The 20,589-nt window shown below is 43.9% G+C and overlaps 2 protein-coding genes across 2 annotated transcripts in view; one reads left to right on the top strand and one right to left on the bottom strand.

Annotated features, from left to right (window-relative positions):
- Nucleotides 1-709: 709 nt before the first annotated feature.
- Nucleotides 710-20,025, bottom strand: cntnap1 (contactin associated protein 1). Its single transcript, XM_054607007.1, has 24 exons — nt 19,941-20,025; nt 15,529-15,630; nt 11,567-11,760; nt 11,129-11,282; nt 10,545-10,748; nt 10,070-10,254; nt 9,655-9,804; nt 9,221-9,482; nt 8,395-8,544; nt 8,133-8,307; nt 7,510-7,616; nt 7,268-7,390; nt 6,709-6,912; nt 6,466-6,622; nt 6,252-6,379; nt 5,964-6,137; nt 5,635-5,853; nt 5,279-5,518; nt 4,935-5,174; nt 4,660-4,787; nt 4,434-4,527; nt 4,065-4,295; nt 3,932-3,976; nt 710-910 (listed from the first exon to the last, which is right to left on the bottom strand). Exons 1-24 carry the CDS (start codon nt 19,999-20,001, stop codon nt 711-713), a joined length of 3,927 nt encoding a protein of 1,308 aa, XP_054462982.1. The 5' UTR covers nt 20,002-20,025; the 3' UTR covers nt 710.
- Nucleotides 1,529-20,589, top strand: part of plekhh3 (pleckstrin homology, MyTH4 and FERM domain containing H3) — a 59,719-nt gene continuing 40,658 nt past the window's right edge. The window contains exon 1 of the mRNA XM_054607006.1: nt 1,529-1,775. Coding sequence (XP_054462981.1) covers nt 1,731-1,775 — 45 coding nt within the window. The 5' untranslated portion in view covers nt 1,529-1,730. The remainder of the gene's footprint in view (nt 1,776-20,589) is intronic.

Consider the following 20,589-nt stretch of genomic DNA (forward strand, 5'->3'; position numbering starts at 1 on the left):
TAAGCTGGTACACCTTTTACAATCTCTATATGTATCATCTCAAAGCTCCATGCTTGTCATTGGGTTCTCACTCTGGATGGATGTTTTTATTCAGTAACGCCAGTTTTGTTTCTGAGATCTGAGTTTTCTTTTGCAGTGGTTTAGTCCACTAGTTCTCAGATGTTCTCCCTGCTCAAATATCAAGACGGATTATAAGGTATGATGTCAAAAATGGCTCCATGAGAGATTGTCATCAAAAGGTATATCTTAGATGGCAACAGATTCATACGGTAAAATATTTTTAGCTTTAATTGATCTCGAAAGTGGCTCAGGGAAAAAAAAGATATCAATAAAAGGGTTAGATTATATTCAACTGATGTTCCTGATCCCACTATGTCTAATCTATACTCTATGGGCTATAATGTTACTTCAGATCAAGCTCGCTCAGATGAGGCACTTCAGTAATTCACCCTGCAATACAGTGTGAGACTTGTTGGCTACTCACGCAATATGGGGCTTGATGTGAACTTTCAACCCTTACCAAAATACATACTATGTAGAGCACCAGGCATCTGATCCCACTCAACCCTGGGAAACAAACACAAACCAAGATGTAAAAAAAGAGAATGAAAGAATTAGAAAACTTAATACAGGTATCTGTGTTGAAGTGCCATTTCACTCTCCCCAACCCCCAGTCCAACCCCACCCACTGTCCCAAAGGTCCTGTGATGCTAGTCGCTCCTGAACTCCTCCTCAATTTGCGGGAGTTTCTTCTTTTCCCTCCTCAGGGTCTCCGTCAGCGGCCTGGAGCTGCTAGGGGACTCCAGGTTCTTGGGCTCGTTGGTGCGGTAGCTGCCCTTCTGCTGATACGCGTAGACGTAGATGCTGTACAGCCCTCCGAAGAGCAGCAGCAGCGCCAGGATGACAATGACTAAAAGTTAAAAATAGCACAGTCAGAGTTAAACTCTAATCCAATGAGGAAAGATGTGCTTCTCGCGATACTGATGAGAAGCAGACACTGTTTGAAAGCATTTTTAATGCTATGTTATTGCATTATGTCATCCAACCTGAATTTAGGTCAGATAACATCTAAGTCTGGTTTCTATCTGGTAGTCCTAATATCATACAGAGAAGTTTATACTTTGACTGAATCCAGCTATTTGTATTTCTACAAACATATTTGGTGCCATGAGATTTGTATTTACTTTGTTTATGCAGTTTACACATTTCAAAAAACACCTGTCATTGATGCAGACTGGCCAGTAGACTACTTGTACTCTCTTAGTGTTCATTGCACCTTTTCATACAGGTGCAGTTCAAGGGAAAAAGCAAGGAGGCTTTATCAATGGAACAGATTGAAAGTAAAGAGATGAGTAGTAAGTATTTAAAGAGCAGGAGAATAAAAAAGGTAGCTATGTAGCAACAATAAAGACAGAATAACATTCTGCCTCACAGGCCTCCACGGTAAACGGAGAACCCGAGCAGCACTGTCGCTTTAAGTACGTGCTCGCAGCGCACCTGCGCAAATTTGAGACGGCAGTGGCGGAAATATTTGAATTGTAAGATTTGGGCGATAATGCGTGTTTGGAAAGTAATCAGCATGCGAATGAGTGAATGAGACTTGGACTAAACTGCATGAGTTCGAGTTTGTAAAGCGATGTTTTGGTATATTTTTCCTGATGTTAAACCTGGCCTCCATTTACTTCTTAACATCAGTGACTTAACCCTTTTGGATTCTTTACTGTTGAGGCATGCGAGAAAAAACACAGTTTTCTTCAGGAATTCAAGGGAACAGGGTGAGTAATTGATTTGAACGATAATTTTAAGACCTAACAACGATCAGTCTGAGGTGTGTGTGGAGGTCTGTGTGGTTATACTGTAGCAGCCTGGCTTTTTAAGGCGATTTAATGAAGGTAAACACAGTGAACGTCCGTGCGTAAAGGCACTGCGCTATGACGCGGCACTCCTCGGAGACTGCGGATTTATCAACATATCAGCCCTCCAAAAAGTCCGTTTAGCATTCGATCGCGGGGTCAGTTAAAGTTTAATAATATATGTAAACTTGCCACAGAACAGTCGATACATAAACTTCACAAACGAGACACAACCTAACCATGTGCGCGCGTCATAGGTACATAAACAAATTGCACTACAACCCTTGTAGTCAGCTGTTTGGTCGACAGCCGGCTAACTTGAATACAAATAAAAATGTCCGAAGGTTGATTGTAAGTGAAGTCAGTGTGAGTACAAGTTAGAAATAACTTACTGAATGCAATCTCACTTGGTTTAGAGTAAGCTTTTGGGACATGAGGGAGATTGGAGCTTTGTAACTGAGAGGTCTGCTGGGTTTGTAAAATTCACAGCATCATCTGATATTTACTGGAGCCAGCCAGACCATATGATGTGCTCTGATCGTTTTGCCCTGGCAAGCATCACACATGAGTCTGATCTAAAAAAATTGTTCTCAGATGCTACTAATTCATACAACAACTTCATATATTGTTCAAGTTCATGTCAGCTTCCAAAATTAATCCAAGATTTGCCATGTGGTCACTTGTTTTATACGACTGTGACCCTGAGTATTCACAGAGCAGCTGCCTGTGAGCCAGAATTATTATTCAATTAAATATGAAAACAGGCCTCAGCCCTTGTCCTCTCTGTGTAGTTTTAATGTCCTCCGCTGTGTTTGCTTGTGTTTCCTGTCACAGTCCAAAGACATGCAGGTCAGCAGAGCTGGAGTCATTAAATTGCCTGTGGTTGTGTTTGTCTGTTTGTAAGCCATCATGTTCACTGTGCAATGGACTGGCCGACTTGTCCAGTGTCTCCTCGTCCTTTATGCCAATGCATTCTGGGAAAGGCCCCTGCACCTCAGATTCATACCCTCAATTAATGGATAAAGAGAACGGATCGATGCTGCTGAGAAGACATACAGCTCCCACACCAGAGCTTAGAACAGCAAAGGCAAACAAATTGTATTTAAATTGATATTGTCACAGGACAGAGGAAGGAAATATATGTGTCTACTATATCGTTGTGACAGAATTTGTTCAATAGCAGTTCTGTTTAACAACTATATTTTTCAGTCATAACCTTTTTATCCTGTGCAGTATATCAGACAGGGATGATGTCTGATAACCAGGGGCGACCATTGTTAGGATGATTGAAAGGTGCACCAATCCTTAATGGCATGCTGATGCCCTGCATTAGCATAATGCCTCTGAATCTGGAATGATCTATTAAACTGAAGCATCTATCAATGATGAACAGTAAACTGGGCCCATGCAGACTAAATATAGCTGATCCGGTAAAGGTCTCAGACAGGGATGGAGCAGAGAGTCTCTGTGCTGCAGTTTAATCCTGAGACTCCGGCCTCTCCTGCTCATCAGGGGGACCTGCTCTCATTTTTTCCATCATCTGTAATACTCTGCTGCAAACCGCTCATCTAATACCAACCCTCCTCCTGTAATAAGGTGCAGAGTTATCATGGGGATTAGATAGTGGAATAAGTATATTCAATTTTTTTCTCCAAAATCCATAGATATAGGGCCACGGTTAGTTTTGTCTCTTGCTAAGACATTTAGGTATAATTTACTTGAATTAATTTCATTCATATAGATTCATACTGAATGGAATCTCCAGTATGATAATAATGCATTAGAAATGTCTGGCTGTTTTATTTTTCAATTAGGATGTTTTTATCAGTTTTGTCCCATATGTAATGCATTTGAGTCAGCAGTCAGACACTCTAATTTAGGATTATAGGATTTTAGGAAAAAAGGAAAGAGAAATTCAAAAGGCTGATTTGTTTCATCTGGGAGAGGAGGGACGCACTGAGCAAAACAGAAACGAGGGAGAGAAGCAGTGCTTCAAAATGAATAAACTGCAAAGTTTCACACAACCTGCCTGATTTCTTTTTTTTTATGCAGCAATTCTATAAAGAAGCAGATCTTACCTGTTATCCAAAACAAGCCTAGGTCATCGTGGATATAAAAATACTCTGAAAGGGAGAGATACAAATATAAATTGATGAACAAGGAATATTTTTCTCTTTTTGTACAGATGCATTATGGAACAGATAAACCCACCTATGGTGGTAAACCATGGGTCCACCTCCCATGGTACATAACCCAGGATAGGAGGGAAGGCGCCACAGTTGGACTCGGATACGTAGCCTTGTGTCGTTACCGGAGGGTCGGTTTCATTTGGACGGAAGAAGGCCTTTAACGGGGCGTAGACGTCGTATCTCACCCCAGATATGCAGCCTATGAAGCCTGGAGCATTATGCCTTTGGATTTCATAGTCAATGTCACCAACCTCTGAAAAAGCGGAAATGGAAACAATAAAACGTCAACAGAGTTCAAACTTTAAATAATGATAATATTAATAATACTGGCAGCAAGATAAAAACATTAGCCCGCGTGTTCTCATCAACAAGTGGCAAATTGGATTTTTACCCATGACTCTGCCCATGAACATGGACTTCGGAGAGTCAAACCTGGCGTCCTCCACTATGATTATCTTTTCCACTATGGGCTCCATGTAATCCACCTGTGGGCAGGGCAAAATAAGACAGATTGTATTACCTTTCTGAGCCAGGCTAGCTGTTTCCAGTCTTTTTGCTAAACCAAGGTGGGTGCACACCAGTCTATGAAAATAACAATCCACAGATCAGCCTTAAACCTGTGTTTTGATGGTTCTGTTGTGTCTGGTAATGTTGACGTAGTGGGGGTATCCATCGGCCAGGTTTCGGTGAGTCAGTTGGAACTTGTGTGTAATGAGCCCCAGCTTATACCTCATATCTACACTACCTATAGAGAGAGGAAACAAAAGACATCAATAACATATACCATTTGTTTTTTTTATGAGTAAGTGCTTTACATCAACCTCTGTGAATTAAATTAATCTGCTGCCCTTTCTTAAGTAGGTCAGACAGATTGTTTCTGAGCTTCCCCTACCGTCCTTCTTGAGGATGATGGCAATGTAGTCTTGGACGAAAGAGCTTATGTAGAGCAACACGGCTGGTGTGTGAACGGTGCTGAAACTAAACTCGATGTCATCTGCTGTGTCATTGTATCCAAGGCTGAAGTTGTCGTAATGCGGGTCAATCCAGTTGGCCCATGCTGCTTCGTCTGATATGGGCTTCTTTCGTATGTTGTATCTCAGCCACGAGCCGATCTCAAAGTAGGCTCCAATGTCTAACAAAAGATCATTGTGAAATAAAATATCAGTTGAAAAGTATTTCTGCATATGATGTAATTTACTATGTGAAGGATTTTGTCATAAACATGCATGATCGTACCTTTATGACAATAGAAACCATCAAAAGCTGTGTTGTTACAGTCACAAGTGTAGCAAGCGTAGCCCTCTATACACTGGCCGCTGTTTCGGCATGGTATGGTCGCATTGAGACACTGTCCAGTACAGTTCCTCCTTATACCCTGCTCTTCATTTACTTTACCCTCAAGATCAAGAGGAACACCGTTCATCCGCAACCCTCGAAGACACCCCAAGAAAGGTCTCAGGGTGCGGTTGGCTGCACCTAGTACAAATAATACTTCAATCAGTGGCTATTCATCATTATTAAACGTTTAGAGAGGATACAATAAGGCCATTGTATGTCATGCCAAATATCCAAGTTCACCTCAGGCAACCTACCTACTAGGATAGGATGCGTAAACTTCATGGTGACGAAGGTCTGACCTGGAAAACGTGTGACAGCCCAAGGCTGATAATCAACCTTGATGCGGGCCAGCTTCACATTAAGCTCGGCTTGAACAAAGTGCCACTCGTTGTCGTTGAGTGGCACAGGGGAGTTTAGTGTCACATTTATGATGCCATCACCAACCATGAATAAAAACACAAGGTTATGGGTGGCTGTAAGACAAAAGATAACATGGATAGGATTTATTTTTTAATATAGTATTTGTTAGATACATCAGTTGTAAGACGAGAATAGCTCCCTGCTAGCAGATGAGTCAACTCACTATTCAGCTCTATCCGAATGAAGTTTCGCAGTTGGTCATCAGAATTCTCTAGGAACACGCCGTGGTCACGATAGGTTTTGAAGTGGAAGGAGATGTCAGCGCTGGAGCCAGGCCTGAAGGTCGGGAAGGTTATGTAGGTGGGCTTGGTGAAGGCTATGGTGTTCCAGATGTTTCCTTTGGAAAACATTGAAATACGTGTACTGTGTATGTGTATAAAACATATATTCTTAACCCTTTAACAAAGCTGAACATCACCGTGTGAACACAACCCATAATATTTAAGCTCACTGTCGCCATGGCAGCGTAGGGGCCCGACGGTGAATTGTGCTTCTGAGCCGGTCCTGTTGGTGTCCCCGACTACCACCTTCCTAACAGGCAGATGGTCTCTGAAGTCCAAGTAGCCCTTATCCGAGTACCTGAAAAGCCACAGTGGGGATGTTAAGGCTTCATCGCCAGTGTAACAGATACAAGATAAACCTGCACAATGTATCCCCTCTCTTACCATTGTCTATAGTCAGCATCACAGTTGCATTGAAACTTGGGATCGGTGCAGGTTTGGTTGATAGCGCAGCCACACTTTTGGACCTCTCTGAATGTTCCACCCCAGTAATAGTGACTCTCATTGTTACGACCAATCCAGTAACCAAAAGGTCTTCCGTCTATTTCGAAAAAGAAAAAATGATGTGTTAGTTTAGTATCTTCTTGTTTTCCATACACACACTACCAAATTAATAAACTGACTTACTTGGGGTGTTTAGGAGACGGGACTTGTAGCAGGAGTAGTCGATCCACTGTTCGCAGTACACGGAGGTGTTGGCTAAAGCAGAGACTTCATCCCATGAGGCGTTCCAGTAGTTGACATTTCCTATATACGGCCGGTCTATTGAACTCCCAGTCACCTTTGTACCATCCACACGGTCATTCAGAATCACTGTCCAGGCTTTATATGCTGTGACGAGGCAAAACAGATATACAGCATGATGATTATATGGTAAAAGAGAACAATAGTGGGAATATTAATGTTAAAGGAAGTAATAAAATGAAAGCAACTGAATTGTAAGAAAAAGACAATGCACACCTTTCCTACACACACCAAAACTGCGCTATCTTGTTTTAAAGCGTTTTTTCATTTATAATGTCTTTTTATAGCATCTTCAAATTCAAATTTCAGGACACATTTGTCATTACAGGAACTAAATAATCTGACTCTCAAGCTTTTCATTAACAAACCCTTGAGGATCCAGCAAATATTGACCACACAGTGCTGATGGAGCTGTATTTGATTAGTGACAGTGATTACTTACCCTTAATTTTGCAGTACACTTCAAATGGTTTCAGCGGCCCGCTGAGATCAGGATCGATAGTGTAGTTTCCAGACCAATACTTGCCGCTGAGTCTGTAGGCCTCACATGACTCTTTATAAACCGCTATTTGGGAAGTGAGATGATCAATTTGTTATTGTTAGGAAGAAATATGGTATGGGCCAAGTGTAATCAACTGCAAAGAAAAAGTTATTAAGGTGAAAAGATTGCCAGCCAGCACTTACACATGTGACACACCTCTCCTTTATAGCCTGTGTTCTCACACAGACAGATAAAGTCATCCCAGGACTGGATGCATCTGCCTTCATGTTCACATGGATTTGGACTACATCTGTGAACAAATGACATGCCTTTACTGAGCATTTTCGATGTTGCAAAAGAAAGACTTGTACTAAGTGTGTAATTTCTCTCTTTCAGTTCCACATTCTCTATTGTTGAGATTACTATTTTTGATTAGAGCCTTTAGATAAGGTTTCATGGGGTGAAACTTACAATGAGGTGGTGAATGCCATCAGCTCTAAAGAAGTGTCTCTCTCTTGAGACTCACAATTCAATGACAAACGCTTCACAAACATCTTGAATGAGATCACATTACTTTAACAACCCCATAAAAGAGCCAAGGCGATTTAGAACTAATGAGTCTTTGTAGGAATGTGTGTAATTTTAAAAGACTATGGTTAATAGGGGTTTATAATTGATAACTTTACAACTCCCATTGCATGAGAAGATAGTTTTGCAGTGCCATATTATATGTTTCCTAATGCAATTTTCCTGCCATTAATGAAACTATCCATATCAGTGATGTATGCTTTATGCTGCATATTCTAAATTTAGTGAAATTTCTTACCGGTCAGTGATGCCACAAGTGCCCAACAACAACTCAGCATAGCGCCCCCACTGTCGTTGCAGAATAAGGTCAATATCCAGCTGTTCATTGTCAATGAAGATATGCTGCATGCAACCGTGGAATCGGTTCAGCTTGGTCTCACACTTCCGTATTGTGTTATTGGTTTTCGGACAACCTAAGTACAGGAGAGGAAATGTATGTATTGGACCGTGCAGATGCTTAAGATCCTTTCAGGAGTTGTCAACAATTGTCATCCCCTCACCTCCAAAAAAGTAGCGGTCTCCTGTCCGAATTGTGAATGGATTGGTGATCTTAAGTGGAGAGCCCTCCTCCTCATCAATTGTGAGGGTCATCAGGTTGTCTCTGGCTGCCAAATCCACTGTGTGCCAGTAACCATCATTTAGCCGGTAGCCTAGAAATCGGAGAAATGCCTGTCATGCTTTGTTTCTACAATCAGATTCAGAACAAAGATCTCATGCATTACTTATCATTGCCTGCACCTTGCAGCGCTTAATAAATTCACAACTGTAAGCTAAACCCTGCCCCCAAACAGGGATTGTCCAATCATAGCTCAACATCCGTAACTATGCATGGCAGGTAATCATAGTAATCATAGCTTACTCTTTAGCTATGTTGGGTATCTAATGAGTTTGTAGGTAGACGTCTTTTTAACTTATGCGAAACCAAAGACACAAGCAAAATTGTAATGTGTTTTTATCTTCTCTAACATAAGCTTCAGACGTTAGCCTGGCCTAGCCTCAGTCTTTTAGCACAATACCATGTATATGTTTAAGACCTGTTTTAAAGGGCCTTTAAATCAACTGGGAACCTTAACAAATGTTTCAGGCATCTCACTGAGTTTTAGAGTTAACATTAGCTTAGCTAGCTAACCACAGCTGATAAAATATGTTAAGTACAGTGTCATTTCAGCAGACAAAATGTTGGCTAGAAATGAGAAGTGAGCTTTTACCTGGCATAGGAACAGTAACTATGGGGCGGGGCTTAGAAACAAATCCTCATGCTCCCAAATTTTGAAATGTTATAGTTTTCTGTCATATCCGTCAAGGCCAAAAACTGCATAAGCCCACCTGCAGCAAACTGTAGTTTTTTCTTCCCAGGCTGGAATATCGTGACGTTGATCTGCCCCTCGCTGAGTCCCAGCTCAAGGGCACCCAGGTCATCAGCAAATCGCGTGAACATCAGCAGCCCTGTGTAGTCCCATGAGCGGAACTTAAACTTGACAAACATGCGAGGCCTCCTGAAATAGCCCGGCACCTGCAGGTAGTTGTTGGGCCCGGCAAAGGTCATGGGTTTGAGCAGAATGTCCCTGCAGGCATAATGCATCTTTTTCTGGGGGTAAAAAAGAGAAATACGAGTTATAGTGCAAATAGTTTCTCTGATATTGTTATTGTTTTGCAAGCATCTAACAGGTGAAGTAATGCCATTTAGTTGTAATTCATGGAGGTTATTAGGACCAGCGATATTAATGGGATGCTGTATTATGGTTTGTATAAAGCCTTACCTTTCGTGGGATGCGGATTTCAGGTTCTTCTCTCTTAGCCTTGTAGATGATGTTGACATCATTGATGAAAACATTCTCCAGGCAGCCCCGGAAATTGGGTGTAGTGGGCAGGTGAGGCAGATTTTGCTCTATGACCCCTCCTACATATAACTAGGATACAGGAATTAAGGCACCCATCAACATCATCAATTACTAGAAAATGAATGCACAATATAAATAAATGCAAATATGTATATTTTAATAAAACAAATGTCCTTCAAGTTGTAAGAAAAATGCATTTAGAAGTATCCTCCAAAGAGGCATTTAGTACATGTATTCAGCATACAGCTCATTAATCATTTCCTTTACTTCTCATAGCCTTCAGTTAATATTTTATACTGTAACTACATATAGATGTGATCCCTTTATGAGGTACCTGCGTGTCCAGATCCAGGTGTGTAAACTCTCCTTTACAGATGGCTGTGACCGTGTGACTGTCCACTGTGAAGTTCACCTGGCGACCGTCGCGCTTTATGGTGACATAGTGCCAGTGCAGATTATCAAGAAGGCTGCCAGCAGTCAGAGTAGTCCGACCATCAACTTTGTGTATTACACTGCTTCCTGAAAAGAAAAAAGGAGGCAAGGAATGGGGGAAGAAAATTTTAAACAATTCCTCTAAATCAGCTTTAAGTAATGTTAAACAAATAAAATGCTGAAATGTGGAGCAGTCAACAATCTAACCAGAAATATATTGAGATCTCTCCCCCAGACAGCTTGGCTTTATTTCAGGACTGAGATAAACCAGCTTCTTTCTGAGATGGATGTCATTGTCACACATGCCAATATGTTCTTCACCCATAACTCAAGATCTCTTCAGTAAATTTCAACTTTATCTCTCCATCAGGCTGTACCTAGGCTGATGTGCAGGTAAAGACGGCCTCTCTTCAGCTCCAAGGTGAAGAGGTCTCCTTGAATCCCCTCACTGTGTAACAGCAGACCATCCTGCTCCAGAGTCTTGAAGTTAATGGCAATGTGGTCATGTAGTGTACGAGACCTCTTTTCCGGGTACATGTAGACCACTGAGTCATCCCCGTTGTACTGTAGTACATAGGAATCTGCAGACCAAATTTCAAAATACATTAAATAGTTCAAAATTCACAACAAATGATGTGATGTCCATATTAGGTAAAAGTCTTATGTAGCATTTTTTTTTAGGTTTAAAGGATTATCAGCGTAAATGCTTCATGGCGTATTTCGTGGAGCTCATCAGATGTGTTTGTTGTGTTTGCATCTAGCGAGTGAATAATGTTTCTGAGTATGAATCAGGTGATACTGGGCTTAATCATCAATTAACTAGGAACATATTGTAGCATATTTGGCACTTAGATTTAGTGGCATTTTATCAAATACGATTAAGCACTTGGATTGTAGAATGTCCCTGGAACTGAATCAGAGACTATAAATCCCTGGGTAGCGTCCATCAGTCATTTTTTACCATAAGAGCAGCCAAACAGCTCCAGCCTCACACCGATCTTCCCTCCGTTCTCTGTGTTCCACGCCAGAGGCAGCAGACGAATGTGTTTAGCAGTAAAGGCGTAATGGAAGACATTCCTCTTAATCTGATAATAATTCCAGTTTGCAGGCAGCGTCTGCAAACAGATGAGAGTGGGGAACAGGGGAGAGAGTTATTGAGTCACTGCAATGGCGTTGGCGCCTTATTAAGGGACTGGAGATGAACTGATGATGAGATTAGCTTCGTCACGGTTGAGAGGGATAATATGCTGCTGTGTCTTTGTTTCAGTGCCATTGACAATGAATTGAATAGAGCACCCACTGAATCAGCTGTAAAGATTACATTTGACTAGTAAATCCCCGCCCCATCCCCGTTATGGCCCTCATCCCGCCCCAACCACCCTGGATCAGTGACACCTACAGAGTTGCCTCCCTGCATGATGTAGGGCGTCCAGGAGTCCGGTCGGTCTCCATAGAGCAGGGTGTACTTGGTGATCCAGTCGTATGAGTTGAAGGTCCCCTGGGTGGCTATGGCCACCAGTCGATACTTTCTGCCCAGGTCGACCTGCAGCCATGGCTGTCTGTCCCTTGGGGATGGGGACCAGCCACTGCTGCCTGAAAGGGGATAAAGAGGAGAGTTTGACTGGAGGGGGTGACAGATACATGATGAAATCGTGACCAAAGAAATTGTGAAATCAACTGAACTTGTAACTCATGGCAGCCATTTTAAACTCCTGTCAAATGTGGGGTAGGGAACACTACATTACATTACATTACATTACAGTCATTTAGCAGACGCTTTTATCCAAAGCGACTTACAGGAAGTGTATTCAACATAGGTATTCAAGAGAACTACTAGTCACCAGAAGTCATAAGTGCATCTCCTTTCTTAAACAAGCGTCTAAAAGCATAAACCAGAGCAAAAGTATAGTGCAGAAGCAAATTACTACGAAAACAATAATTGCAACAGACTAATACGAATACAATAGGTGCTACAAACTAATACGAATAGGATAAGTGCAATAAACGAATACGAATACAATAAGTGCAGCGAACTGATACGAATACAATAAGTGCAACAACTAATACGAATGCAATAAGTGCTACGAGGAAGGCTCAGGGTAGTACTTCATGAAGAGGTGAGTTTTCAGCCTGCGCCTAAAGATGGGCAGTGACTCTGCTGTCCTGACGTCAGTGGGGAGTTCATTCCACCACTGAGGGGCCAGGACAGAAAAAAGCTCCTCTGAGCGACGGGGCAACCAATCGCCCCGAGGCAGCAGAGCGAAGTGGTCGGGCGGGGGTGTAGGGCTTGACCATGGCCTGGAGATAGGAAGGAGCTGTTCCCTTCACTGCCCTGTAGGCTAGCACCAGAGTCTTAAACTGGATGCGAGCTCTTACAGGGAGCCAGTGTAGAGAACGGAGAAGGGAAGTTGTGTGGGAGAACTTGGGGCGATTGAACACAGACATGCTGCAGCTTTCTGGACAAGCTCCAGAGGTCTGATGGCCGACGCCGGGGCTCCGGCAAGTAGTGAGTTGCAGTAGTCCAGGCGGGAGATGACCAGAGCCTGGATGAGCACCTGCGCCGTCTCCTCAGTGAGGAAGGGGCGAATCCTCCTGATGTTGTAGAGGAGGAATCTGCAGGAGCGTGTGACCGATGCAATGTTTGCTGAGAACGACAGTTGGTCGTCCAGGGTCACACCCAGATTCCTCACAGTCCGAGTTGGCGTCACCACGGCATCATCAATGGTGATGGACAGGTCTCGGTGCGGGCAACCCTTCCCCGGGAGGAACAGTAGCTCGGTTTTGTCCAGGTTGAGCTTCAGGTGGTGTGTCGCCATCCACTTCGAGATGTCAGCCAAGCACGCAGCAATGCGTGCCTCCACTTGGGTGTCGCCGGGAGGAAATGACAAGACCAGCTGGGTGTCATCGGCATAACAATGGTAAGAGAAGTCATGCGAGCGAATAACAGAACCCAGAGATGTTGTGTAGAGCGAGAAGAGAAGGGGGCCCAGAACTGAACCTTGTGGAACCCCCGTAGTCAGTATTCGTGGTTCCGACACGGCCCCCCTCCATGTCTGGTAGGATCGGCCTGTCAGGTAGGATGCAAACAGGGAGAGTGCAGAGCCTGAGACGCCCATCCCCTCGAGGGTTGAGAGGAGGATCTGGTGGTTCACCGTGTCAAATGCCGCTGACAGGTCCAGGAGAATCAGGACAGAGGAGAGAGAGTTCGCTCTCGCGGCGTGAAGCGACTCTGTCACCGCAAGGAGGGCCGTCTCTGACGAGTGACCCACCTTGAACCCGGACTGGTGGGGGTCCAAGAGGTTGTTCTGGTGGAGGTAGGAAGACAGTTGTTTAGAGACAGCGCGTTCAAGCGTTTTGGATAGAAAGGGTAGAAGAGAAACCGGTCTGAAGTTCTTGACATCAGAGGGGTCAAGTGATGGTTTTTTCAGAAGGGGGGTGACTCTGGCAGTCTTGAAAGCTGAGGGAAAGCATCCCGAGACGAGAGATGTGTTGATGAGGTGGGTGAGGAAAGGAAGGAGTTCAGTCGCAATAGACTGAAGAAGAGGAGAGGGGATCGGGTCAAGGGAGCACGTGGTGGGGCGGTTAGATGTAACAAGGTCGAGGACCTCGTTAGGGGAGAGGGGAGCAAAATAGGGTAAGATGGGGTGTGGAGAGGGAAGGGGGAGCTGAGGGGGAAGAGCTGGAGAGGGTAGAGAGGGAGAGGGTGGACAGGGAGAGGGGGCTGAGAGAAGGAGGATCTGATATCGTTTACCTTCTTGTCAAAGAAGTTGGCGAAATCATCAGGGAGAAGGGAGGAAGTAGGAGGAGGGGGTGGGGGTTGGAGGAGTGAAGAGAAAGTTTCAAAGAGTTTTTAGGATTGGAAGCAGAGGTTAGGATTTTAGAGCGGAAAAAAGCCGCTTTAGCAGTAGCTAGAGAGGAGGAAAAAGTGGAAAGGAGAGATTGGAAGTTAAGAAGGTCCTCCGGGAGTTTGCCTGTTCTCCTATTTACGCTCAGCCGCTCTTGAGCTCCGTCTATCAGTACGCACTAAGTCCGACAGCCATGGGGCAGGAGGAGTTGGGCGTGCAGGCCTGGAGGTGAAGGGACAGAGGTTGTCCAAAGAGGAGGAAAGGGTGGAGAGGAGAAGATCCGTAGCAGTATCGGGGGATAGGAGAGAGAAGGATTCAGGGTCAGGGAGGGCAGAGGTAACGGAAGAGGAAAGATTAGCAGTAGAACAGTGTCTAGTGAAGATAAGATCCAGCTGGTTGCCGGCCTTGTGGGTAGGAGGAGAAGAGGAGTAGTAGAGGTCAAAGGAGGAGAGGAAGGAAAGCAGTGGTTCTAACTTATCAGTCTGGATGTTGAAGTCGCCGAGCATGGTGAGTGCGGAGCCATCGTCATGGAAGTGCGAGACTAGTGTGTCAAGCTCCTCCAGGAACTCACCAAGAGGGCCTGGTGGGCGGTACACAACAGCAATGGTGAGCTTGACTGGATAAGTGACAGTAACAGCATGAAATTCAAAAGAACACGGGGAGAACTGTGGAGAGACAGGAGAGTATATCCCATTTTGGGGAAATTAGCAGGCCAGTGCCACCACCTCGCCTCGCAGCTCTGGGAGTGTGAGAGAAGGAGTACACATCTGACAGAGCTGCGGGTGTGGTAGTGTTTCCTGGTGTGATCCAGGTCTCAGTTAAAGTAAGAAAGTTGAGGGAGAGCAAGGATGCGTAGCCTGAGATGAACTCAGCTTTCGGCACTGCCGACTGGCAATTCCAAAGCCCCCCTGACACCGCTTGCTCACCATGGGCCGCAAGTACACGCTCTAATGAGCAGGTTGATTTCATCTACTGTACTGTTTTGCCTGGGATTGGAAAACCCTTTAGTATTTCGCAGATTACCCAATATAAAGCTAATTTATTTAGCTAATTGTAGACAACTATACTGTAGGCCTCTATCTGAAAGATAATTAACAAGCAGATATCCCAGATCATTGCCCACAGTCACTAGAAGTGTTCCTTCAGTTGCTAGATTATGTCAACTGAGGTCCTTATTTCTGTGTTAAAGTGAAAGTAGGTTATATCTATAGAGAGTTAACGGTCCCTAAATGAGTTTAGGAGTCCCAAACACATATTGCAGTATCTGTAAATTCATTTTTTGCCACTGGGAGAATTCTCCCGATGGGCATTTTGACTTGTAAAACACAAGTGTAACTTATGACATCACAGTGCCTGCACACCTAACTGGACCGGAGTGGCTTTCAATATTATTAGTTACTGTACACTTGTGCCTTCCCTGCAGTGATAAGTTAAACCAGATGCCGTTAGAAAGGTCTGTAAGGTGAAAGGTGTGAAATCATGGAAGAACTCAAAGACTCCAAAATTAGGAACTTACCATACAATTTGGCAAAATTGGCAGAGTAGAGGAAGTTATATCTGGAGGAGGCCAGGAAGGAGGAGGCGTAGAGGCTGGAGACCAGCGGATCAACACATTCTCCTGCAGTAACAATAAGGAAGACACCAAGGTCATGAGTTATTAAAAAGCACCTCTCATAATGCAGCATTCACATCGCTTTCAAAATGATACAGTTCTAGGCATCAAAGACTTTCACAGCTGCAAAACTTGATAAGAACAAAGCATTTGCAGTTTAATTAGAGGCTACTTCATGCTCCATTAGACATAAAATACAAATTAGTTAAGATCAATCCATTAAATTCAGAGCATAGGGCAAACACATTTAGTTTTTCTGCTGGTAAAGGTATACAGATCGTAAGGTCAAAGATTAATATTCCACAGTAAAGCACAGCATCTTAATGCCCCTCCTTTTAAGTCTAATAAATTGAACGTCCTGACATCTACTCTTGAGCGTGCACCATCTTTCATTTCTTCACTGGATGGGTGGGACGAGTGGTGAAATATGAGACTGAGAGCTACTGATTAAGAACGCCATCTCTGAGATAAACTGTTGTGAAAGTCGTGCAGTTACATCCCCTTCCTATTTCAAAAGAGGTCTGGCCCTGTGTAGTTTTGTGTTGTAGAGGCAGAATAAAGATGTTGCTGCGTCACATTCATTTCTTTGTGGGTGTGTGTGCGTGCTTGTCAGTGTGTCTATAAATATATTTCATTGTCTTTTTTTTTATTTTGTAAGTGCATACAGTTTCATGAGCAGGGAAGTCAAAGGCAGCCACATAATGTAATTTTGTCATGCTGAGATGTTGTTCTGCACGTGGTTATAAGACTGATAGGACCAACACCCATCTGCTCAGGCTCGTTTCTCCAGCCAACGGCTATTGAAACTGACCATAATTCTACCTAATCTTGCTTTTATCACTGCTGGGGATAATGTGCGATGCCCTCACCTCGAGCTGCCAGAGAAACACTGTCTCATTTTAAGTGCCAAAATTGACACTCCCAATATATTTAATATAGATATCTTATGGGTTTTACTAGAATATGAAGGTAGGCAGATAAATTAGAATGCTTTAATCTGAGTGGGCAAAGAACCAACAAAAATAAGGTGAATGTAAGCCGCTCCAATCTGTTCTTCCTCTTCCTTCTCCCTGATTTAAAAACATCCCCTCTAAACTTTTGGAGTTGTTAAGTAGTAAACAGGAGTTCTGTCATTGTAATTTCTGATTTCACAATCACAGAGGTCATGGACCCTTATGAAAAGGCATTAGATAGTGTGTTGAAACAGGAGACGTTAACAGAATTAGTATGCAGGCTGCAGATGGAGCAGGATGAGGAAGGTGCTGCATAGATTCAAATTTGAAATAACTTTGTGAGGGAGCAGAAGACCGAGTGGTCACCGCAAATCCTGCTGAAGTGAGGAAGTGGAGAGCTTCAATCCTCTGCCTTAAATTACACATGAAACATTTGTGGGCCATTATACAGCACAAATACACTGTTTTCTTTTCTTTCATAGTCACATGAGCACGTGTTCTTTCACCTCTCATGCAAGGACAAGCTGCTCATTCAGGTGGAGGAAATGCGCTGAGCAAGCGAAATGTGACCTTGACTTTCTGCCTCTGTCTGCCTCGCCAAGAGGATTTCTCTCCATCTATATCATACAGAATTCCCTGCTATGCTGCAGAAAATCGATACCAGATCTCTGCTGCATCACTCCATTACAACACTGTAGAGCCATTTCAAAGATCCACTGTTCAAATGGCTACTCAAACAAAAGATATTTAGATGGTGTGCTGCAGTTATACAGGCAAAGTGCATTTGCAGCTAATGGCTTATTGTGTATGGATTTGAATCCCTCATTTATTAGTGGATGAGAGGAACTTGACTTGAGCTGCTCCATCCCAGAATACACCAGGTTAACCCAGGCCACGCAGCTCCTCAAGCTCTTCCTCATGGCAAGACTGTCACGCATTTGACACCCCCACCTTTTCAATGCATAACTTCCTTGCCCTCCCTCTGAGTCCTCTCTCTTTTTTATTTCCATTAAATCAATCAATCAATCTCTCTAGCTCTCACTGCGTCTCATTACCTCATACTCTCACTCGTCGCCTTGATATTTTTTACTTCTCCCTGCCTCTCTCCCCCCAAGTGGGTATTGTCATGATGCAGCAGCCAAAGTGTACCTGAAGCCTGTGCAGAGCATCCAGTCATCAGGTTTTCACCCCTCTCCTTGTGATCCTGCATCGCCCTCCCCTCCCTCCCTTCTCTGCACCACACCACACAGAGCAGTTCCATTCTCCATTTATCATTAAGGGGCTGTGGGGAACAGTGTGGCTGTATGGAGCTCTAGCACCACTCTTGCTGAATCATCAGTCTGCTGTACGTGTAGGCTGGTCTGTCTGGGCTGACATGTCTTTACTGCTGGTTACATGCAGAGAGGCACCTCCTCTGCCCGTCACTAGCCTGTGATGCGTGACAGCTGAGGATTCAGACAGCAAACACTGTGTGTGTGTGCAGATGTCAACTGAATTCAAATGTCCACCAATAATATATCAAACTACTGCTGCAAATACTGCAGCAGAGCAGCGCATAGGGCTATCACAAATATATGATGCTCTGTTAAAGGGGTTTTAATAAATCATTCATACCAAGGCCAGGATCACAGTGGGTGGTGTCTGCCATGCAGCAAATCAGAATCACATTTAGACTGAAATTCAGGCCTCAAACAGCTTCGTGTTCTAGTCTAAAAGAACAAAACAGCCAACTTTCCACGCTAAGCAACATGCTCTTCCTTCTAGATATCAATTCCCGTAACATGGACCAAATCTCTTGCTGCTCGTGCTGCTAACCATGACAGATTGCACAGAGCATAAATTTGAGATTTATGCATCACATCTTCCCGAGTCAGACACACACTACTTACTGAGTGAGCCTCAGCCCCACCCCAGGTTAGGTCACTGTGCTTGGGACATGAGGCTCCATTTCAGTTTGGCAGTGCTCCACGGAGCAGATATACAGTCAGCCTGGCCAATAAAATAGCAACAGGATCTACAGCAAGCCAAACCCGCAGGCCCACACTTACTGGAAAGCATTCTGTGATCCAATGATGTTTACAATCTTCCACTCTATTGCAGTCTTTTCTGTTCCTTCATATATTATTAACTACAGTAAGATAGCACCCTTAACTTCTCAGCATGCCTTGTACCAGAGCTTGTAATCAACAGCATGGCATCATATGAAAACTGTTTCTATTTCCCTGGAATAACCTAAAAGAAAGGGCTCAGAAAGGTGCACAATATGTAAACACCCAGAATGTATACTGTGAACCAGGTTCAGCTGGAAAATGCAGTTGTCTTACAGAAGTCACATGACTGAAGCATCCCACCTCACTGATCTCCCACTGATATAAAAAAAAATGAGTCACGCAAAGCGCAGTATGGGGTTAATTAATTAGTCAGGGCCCTGTGAAGTCATCCTGACGCTGACATCACGCATGAAGCTTATTAGTATGCATAAACGCTCTGTAATAGAAGGGAGGATGGCACCTTTTCTTTTTCTCTCTAGCCCAAATTTAGCCCCAAACGCGGCCCCACCTGTGCCCAAACTAAGCCCACCGCATGACTGCTTCACTGATCTAACAGCGCGTCATTATTTCCCTGCTAGGTGAATCCAAGCTTGTCGTGTGCACGCATGATGCAGGTATTCATGTAGAGGTGCACGGGCTTCCCAAAAAAAAAAAACTACTGCAGTGGGCTGGTCCGGTCAGGACGCTGTGCCCTGCTGCCATCCCCAGCGCCACTTTGAAAACGTGTTCAGCGCATTTTTCACCTCACAAACAGCAACACACACGGTCATAGAGATTTGAAGATTATTATGTCAGAAACGAGATAGAATCTCGATCAGCAACGTGCTTTGCAAAAAAAAAAAAAAAAAAAAAAAAAAAGTGTTGAAGCCTCGCGGTGCAGAAACTTGCGTGCTGGCTGAGCGAAAGCACTGCAATGCAGAGAGTCCAGCGCGGTGGGGATACCCATGCGCACCTTCCGCAGGACCGACGCGGCTTGCAACCACACTTTTTTTTTTTGTGATCCCCACATAACAATGCTTTGCTGAAATAACAGTAGCCAAGACAATCAATGACATGTAATGATCTGTGCTTCGAGGCTGTCTGATTTCATCGCTTTTATCGTTGTCCTTTAACGATCTCAACACCTCAGGCTACACATTTTGCCCTCCAGTGGTATTTTCCACTTATAACCGCATGTTATCTCGCAACTTTTTCCTCATATGATCAAACGATAAACAATATGCAGATAAGGCATGCATACACACTTTCGCGTATTTTAATAATATTCTAGCAGCCGATAATAGAGGAACAATTGCTGTTTTACAAGACTTACGTGATGAGCAATGTTGAAAACCCAAAAATAAGAGGCATATGCTCAGTATTTTGCAAGTCATCCTTCACTTAGGACACGTTTCTCCGCACAGGCTATGTTAATAAAGATCGTAGATTGTCCTGCAGCGTCCTCACACCCCCCTTTAGCCCAACTTTAACTCGCGCAGGTCCAAACTCCTCTTCCCGGGATCTCGGGCAGCCTCTACCGGGGCGGGGACGCGCATCGGATGATTTGTTAAAGCAGAGTGCTTGTAAACCAGCTGGAAGTGCGATTGTGTTGCGCCCCTCCTGCAGGAGACTGGATGCACCAGGAGACAGGAAGGGGGGGATGGAAACTTTTACAGTCTGTCGCAGAGTGCTAGTATTATTCCAAAAACAATTGAGAAGAATATTGTCTTCAATTTTCAAATAAGTCCTGTGGAACTGGTCAAAAACAACAAATTTCCACCTGGGATGGATCATGCGCTATAGAGTCCTCTTCTCTTCTTCCCTGGCATCTCAAATCTTCCCTTGGCAGACTTTTTCTGGCTGCTAATTGGAGTGCACTGCGCAAGGAGGTGGTTAGGAAGTCTTTCTCTCCAGGAAAACAGATCTGACCATGAACCCCAAAATAAGATGGAAGTTTGATATCCTGTTTCAGAACCCTGTAG

Source organism: Anoplopoma fimbria, chromosome 11 (genome assembly GCF_027596085.1).
Source record: "Anoplopoma fimbria isolate UVic2021 breed Golden Eagle Sablefish chromosome 11, Afim_UVic_2022, whole genome shotgun sequence".
Classification (NCBI taxonomy): Eukaryota; Metazoa; Chordata; class Actinopteri; order Perciformes; family Anoplopomatidae; genus Anoplopoma; species Anoplopoma fimbria.

Excerpts from the sequence above, each read along its gene's own strand:
- cntnap1 (XM_054607007.1), bottom strand. The coding sequence starts at position 20,001 with ATGACTTGCAAAATACTGAGCATATGCCTCTTATTTTTGGGTTTTCAA. Across the intron at positions 10,255-10,544 it reads TTACCTGCACATCAGCCTAG|GAAGCAGTGTAATACACAAA; the intron begins GTACAGCCTGAT and ends TTTTCTTTTCAG. Across the intron at positions 4,788-4,934 it reads CATCATCCTCAAGAAGGACG|GTAGTGTAGATATGAGGTAT; the intron begins GTAGGGGAAGCT and ends CTCTCTCTATAG.